Source organism: Benincasa hispida, chromosome 11 (genome assembly GCF_027475165.1).
Source record: "Benincasa hispida cultivar pf3 chromosome 11, pf3_genome.v1.1, whole genome shotgun sequence".
Classification (NCBI taxonomy): domain Eukaryota; kingdom Viridiplantae; phylum Streptophyta; class Magnoliopsida; order Cucurbitales; family Cucurbitaceae; genus Benincasa; species Benincasa hispida.
The window spans coordinates 7,666,360-7,672,475 of record NC_143488.1 but is presented as its reverse complement, the minus strand read 5'-3'; the positions used below and the strand labels follow the sequence as shown (position 1 = coordinate 7,672,475).

The 6,116-nt window shown below is 34.6% G+C and overlaps 1 protein-coding gene across 2 annotated transcripts; it reads left to right on the top strand.

Annotated features, from left to right (window-relative positions):
- The first annotated feature begins 256 nt into the window (after window positions 1–256).
- Window positions 257–5,513, top strand: CCS (copper chaperone for SOD1). Of its 2 annotated transcripts, none has more exons than XM_039050496.2 (6): window positions 257–532; window positions 652–678; window positions 912–984; window positions 1,365–1,499; window positions 4,030–4,253; window positions 4,937–5,513. In XM_039050496.2, exons 1-6 carry the CDS (start codon window positions 272–274, stop codon window positions 5,198–5,200), a joined length of 984 nt encoding a protein of 327 aa, XP_038906424.1. In that variant the 5' UTR covers window positions 257–271; the 3' UTR covers window positions 5,201–5,513. The 2 variants fall into 2 exon arrangements, with proteins under 2 accessions (XP_038906424.1, XP_038906425.1); XM_039050497.2 differs by having other exon boundaries at window positions 391–532; window positions 617–678.
- Window positions 5,514–6,116: the final 603 nt, after the last annotated feature.

Below are 6,116 nucleotides of genomic sequence, written 5' to 3'. Positions count from 1 at the left end.
TATTGTGACTTGTGATTTGTTAGCTCTTTATTGTCTATGGCGTTGTTGTTGTAAATAAAAAAACATATCCATTATCTTCCTTAGAGAAATTATAATATTTAAAATAAAATTACAAAACACCCTTCTCAATCCCAGCTACAAAATTATAGAAATTTCGAGAAATTTTCATTTTTCTCAAAAAGATTATTCTTTATTCAACTGTTCTCTTATTTTGCTCGTTTCGTTGACAAATGTGGAAAGGAAAATCAGAAACAAAGAACATTCGCTCTTAATGGCATTTCTAAGGTCCACAGCAACAACTACTAGCCTTGCCATAGCAGCATCTGCTTTACCTGCAGCTTTCATCTTCACCAGTCCTCCTTCTGCTTCCCTCCCTTTTCATTTCCCTCAATCCTTCAAACCCAATTCCCTTTCTTTACATTCTTCTCCATTTCCAACTCCAAATTCCTTCGGATTTATCAGAAACTTTACCCCTCCACTCTCTGCTGTTCGTATGGAGATACCCACTTCGGAATCAATCTCTTCCTCTCAGGTTTCCTCTGATTTCTTAAACCCATCTCTCTTTTTCCCTTAAATTTTCGTTCGTTCAATTTCTTAAACCCAATTCGTGTTTCAGTTCTAATCCCCCTTAATTGGTATTGATTGATGCAGAACAATGTTGATTTGCCTGAACTTTTGGTGAGTTTATTTCTTTAGAATTTCCACCTTGTGTGGGTGTGTTGTTTTGTAGCTTCTGGTTATTGATGTAGTTTTTTTTAATAAGGAACTTTGTTGATCAAAATGGTTAAAGGGTTATTTAGTTATGGATTTATATGAGATTTCGAGTCTGTGTTGGGAATTTACTTGGTGAGCTGGTTGGTCTGTCGTTGATAACAAAAAAGATTAACTATTTGGTTCTCTTCGGGTGACAGACGGAGTATATGGTGGATATGAAATGTGAGGGCTGTGTTAATGCCGTCAAGAACAAGTTACAGGGTGTTGATGGTAAGCGTTTTAAAAGAAGATTTTCTTTATCTTGTTTGATTCAAGTTTCATGTTTCAATTGTTAATTGTTTCACCTTTTGGTTGGTTTCTGATTTCTTGTTAGACTACGTTTTGGGAATGCCTTTAATTTACTTCTGTTTAGAAGTACTATAAGTTATTCTTTTTAACTAAGAAATCACTTATGGAGTACTTTTACACACCCAAAAGCACCCGAAAATAGCACGTTTAAGATTCCACAGAACCCTTAAAATTATTCTCAGTGAACACTTCTCATCAAAGTGCTTGTAATTAAACTACTATAAAATGTGTTAGGAGCATTTCTAAGCACACCCTTATTCGTTTGTTGTACATTAGTTGCATTTCTTCAAGTGTTGTTTCAGGTGTAAAGAGTGTTGATGTGGACTTGAGTAATCAAGTGGTTCGGATATTGGGCACAACGCCTGTGAAGATAATGACTGAAGCTTTGGAGCAGACCGGTCGAAAAGCCCGGTTAATTGGGCAAGGGGTTCCTGAGGGTATGTGTAACAAAATTTACCCCCTCTCCTTCCTCTTAATCTGATGGTTGGCTGTTTTATGATGATAAAAGCTTCTTTGAATATTTTGGATTTCTCTGAATATTTTATCAAGTTATATGTTGCTTCTGAAAACCATTTGCATTGATAGGTAAATGTTAAACTCATTTATAATTGATTTTTGTCACAACCTGTTAAAAAAATGGCTTCAGCCTCTTATTCTAAGCCCTGCTGTGGATGAGTTGAATGTTGTACCTTGATATGTTGTAAGGTTGCCAATTTCTTTATTGTGTGGATGGTCTTAGTACACTTTTTTCCTTTAATAAATCTTTTTTTATTGAGTAGTGATTGATTCTTTTGAAAGGAAAACCAACCCCATTAAGATGAATAAAAGTTCGAAATGAAGCTATACAAATGTTACAGAACAGAAGCGAAGGACAAAGGAGCCACTAAAATATAGATATAAATTACAAAAACTTGATCTTGATTTGAATCAATAATAAAGAAAATCAGAAAAGAACTTAGTTGAAATAGTCTAAAGCCAGTTGTTGTGAATCAATAATAAAAGAAATTCAAAATGGAACTTAGTTAAAGTAGTTTAAGGAGTAGTGTTAAAAGTGAGCCAAATGCCAAATCTCCTGCTAAGTCTTCTCTACAACCCACAAATCTTCTGCTTCCTTCCTGGCCATAAACAAATGATAACAAAAAGAACCGGTTTTCGAAAAGAGCGTCCTCCTATCTTGTCCAAAGCGCCTTCTCCATCATGTCATGACAAATCTCGACTTTAGGACTGTCGTGCAACAAAACTCTGTAGAAACCTTCACTGAATCTTTTGAGGAAAAAGCAAGTCAAAGGAAGAGATTTAAAATTTTTGTAGTCTGCCTATACAAAATACAGCATTGCGGACTAAGAACCTCTAAAGAGGACGTGTGAATAGATCCAATACTGTTAATCCTCCTATGTGTGATCAACCAACAGAAAATCTGATCTTATTCAAGATTTCATCCTTCCACATTTTACATGATGCCCTCCACTTTCTTAGCCCTATAATCCTCCACGCCTTCATTTGTGTCAAATACTCTACAGAAAATCTCCTAAAGCCTCTGAGATAGTACAAGTACAAGACAACATTCCTTAACCTATAGGTCTTGTTTATGGAAGAATCAATAAACCCCTCATGAAACTCACTAAACACCTCGGACTTGGGATATCGCAACCCATATATTCTAGAAAAGAAGCCCTAGTCAACATGGTCAAAGGACAAAGGCCTTTCCAAAACTGATCTAGAAACCATTGTTTTCCCTTTAATGAGCCTTGTAATCCTTTATGGCTTCATTGGCAATAATAATCCTCATCACGATCTTAGATTCTTACCTCTTAGCCACAAAATGGTTCCAGGGTGAAAATGGTATAGGTCAATACCTTCAATCCATCTGTTGTGATCTCCGCTATAGTTTTGTGCAAGCTAGTTTAGGGCTTCCTTCGCCTTCTTGTGTGTGTGCGCGCTCGTGTGTATGTGTTTTTTTTTTTTTTTTTTTTTTAAAAAAAAAAAAAAAAAAAAAAACTTAATTTCTTACCAACAAAATATATATTTTTGCAAGTTGGTCATTGAATTAACAAATCTGAAACCTTGACTCCATAGGCATTTCGATTATCAGGAGACAAATGACAGTTTCATTTCCTGTTCCATGTTCATAAGCCTGTTGGGTCTTGCTAGGAGAATGAAAAGTCGCAAGTTCTCTGACGAGCCTAAATTGATGATGGAGATAAATAACCATCCAAGTGAAATGGAGACTTGATTGTTAGAGGAAATCTTGAAGAGGTCTCTTGGTTTGGGTAATGTGAGGACTTAATAAAATAGTAACTGTTTAGCAGCAAACAGTTGCATAATGTAACAGTTTGTAATGGTCACACAGGAAGGAGAATGTGACAAAGTGCGCATGTGTGGTACAATGCTGAGGTTTGGACGAAACATAGTGCCTTCGCGCTTCAACTGTAAACAATTCTTTAATGATCCTGATCTTTTGTTAATGACGAGTTGAGATCACAAAAACTCAAAAGAGGAATAAAAAACAGGACTACAATTTAAATTGATAATACTAAAGCATCGTAGAAAATTTTTGGTGAAGTTTATCCCATGAGAAGGCAGTATCTTCCAAAGTACAAAACCTTTGCTAGTATCTTAGCAATTCTAATACCCCTTTCTGAGGTTGACATCAGTTTCATTCTTCCAAATGATTTAAATTGAAACCTTTTGTAGTGCTTTGAATGTTGATGCAATGGTATGGTGTTCTATTTTAAGATTTGTTAAATAATAACATTGTTTCTATTTAAGATTTTTTTTTTAATTTTTTTTTTTTAACAATGTTATTATATGTGTGTGTGTGTATTTACACATTTGCATTCTCTCTCTCTCTCTCCCCTTTTTTTTGTTTGGGCGGGGGGGGGTATTGTACTGGCTTCTGATTGATCTGTTGAAAGGAAAGGAATGAAAAAGTCATTGATCTGATAAATCACTGCTCTATATTTGCAGATTTCTTAGTTTCTGCTGCTGTTGCTGAATTTAAAGGCCCGGATATATATGGCGTGGTTCGATTGGCTCAGGTAAATATGGAATTGGCTAGGGTTGAAGCCAACTTTAGTGGACTGTCACCTGGAAAACATGGTTGGTCAATCAATGAATTCGGTGATCTGACAAGTGGCGCTGCTAGCACAGGAAAAATCTTTGGTTCTGCAGATTCTAGCCCCACTAATGAGGTTACCTTTCAACTTATGGATTTTAAAAGCCATTCCTTTTCTTGTTCTTCCATAAATTTCATACTGCTGTTCCTTGGGACCATGCTTCTACTATAGTTTTATTGTTAGTGTTGGGATGCTTGGTTGTAATCAGCTGAGCGGTTTGTTGATAAGTATATCATGATTTAGGTTAAATTACCAATTTTGTTCTTAAGGTTTGGGTTTAGTTTATGTTCATTTTAAAAGTTTCAATTTAGTCCTATGGTTTGGTAAATCTCATAAATCGTTGTAAATCATCTTTTACCCATTCGAAAGCCTCTCTCCTTCAAGACAATAAACCTAATAGAGTCAATTGAACAAAAGGCCAAGTTATGTGGATCGAAAGTGTGATGTGTATTCAATTTAGTAATGATTTGAAACAGTAGAAATGTTCTTTTTTACTTTTACAAAATATCAAGCTCTCCAAAATGACATTCAAAAAGATAGCTCACCCTAACTACAAAATAGCCTCGAATCCAAGATAACAACACCTAGTGGATAATTACTTTATGAGATCAAATCCAAAATAAAGACCAAAAAGGCCAAATTGAAACTAAGCCCAAACCATAAGACCAAATCGGTAAATTAACATATGATTTCTGTATGTACTTTATGAGTCTCTTTCAAACTAACGTGGTGTCGTGTCGCATGCAATGTATTTTCAGCCGCTGGGTGACCTGGGAACATTAGATTCTGATGACAAGGGCGAAGCCTTTTTCTCTGGTGTTAAACAGAACCTGCGAGTTTCTGATCTTATTGGACGATCAATAGCTGTGTATGAGACCGAAGATAAATCAGTTCCAGGGATTGCAGCAGCAGTAGTAGCTCGAAGTGCCGGTGTCGGAGAGAACTACAAGAAGCTATGCACCTGTGATGGAACTACCATATGGGAATCAAGTAACAATGATTTTGTTACCAGCAAAGTTTAATGGTGTCTCTCAAACTAACAAACACACTTAAAACTAGCCTAGCCATGCAAGGGCATCTGCTTCACCTTTTCTCTCTGTCTTCCTAAAGAAAGAAGTTAAATGTCCCAATTATGAGGGGCACATGACTCATCCTCTTGGTTTTTGTCACATCATGTAATGTTTTGTGTTTTGCTGTGACAGTTTCCTGTTATGGGCTTCTTTTTGAAGAATAAAAAGTTCTTATATATGTATAATTTGTGAGAAAATGTTTCATTTGATGAAATTGATTTTTAACTTCATTAAGTGGAGAAATGAATACTCTTTAAGTAGTTAATTTTATATGTTTTTTCTTTCTTTTCTTTTTCTGGTCATGCTGGATGTCTTTTGATTAAGTTTTGGGAATTTTCTTATTGAAATCGGGTATCTTCTAAACCAATCAACATAAACACAATAAAATATATTCAGTTCAAACCAATCAACATAAACACCCTAAAATGAACAAGCAATGTGTAATAATCTTTCATCAATCTAATCATATGAATATTTAATTAAATAGTGTAATGTAAAGAGCATAAAGAACCGAAACATATGATATTGGAAAATTAATAGATTAAGGATCTGTTTTGATTGATATGAGAAAAAAATGTTTTTCAAAAAATTTATTTTTATTTAAATATTTTTATAAAAAATGATTAAAATATATACGAAAAGTTATTGAGTGATTACTAAATACTTAAATTTCTTCTAAAATTTAAATTAAATATTTGAAAATGTATTCCAAACATACCCTAACATATTTTTAATCTTCTCCTGATCTTTGGTTATTTTACTGCAATTAATTCTCATATTTGACGACTAAACCCATCAACCATTCATTTCCTATTAGTAGATAACTAACATACCTCAATGCTAGGTCATCTTTTGGGGCATGTCTTCT

Coding starts and splice junctions, on each gene's coding strand:
- CCS (XM_039050496.2), top strand. CDS start 272: ATGGCATTTCTAAGGTCCACAGCAACAACTACTAGCCTTGCCATAGCA. Junction 985..1,364: donor CAAGTTACAGGGTGTTGATG/GTAAGCGTTTTA, acceptor GTGTTGTTTCAG/GTGTAAAGAGTGTTGATGTG. Junction 1,500..4,029: donor TGGGCAAGGGGTTCCTGAGG/GTATGTGTAACA, acceptor CTATATTTGCAG/ATTTCTTAGTTTCTGCTGCT.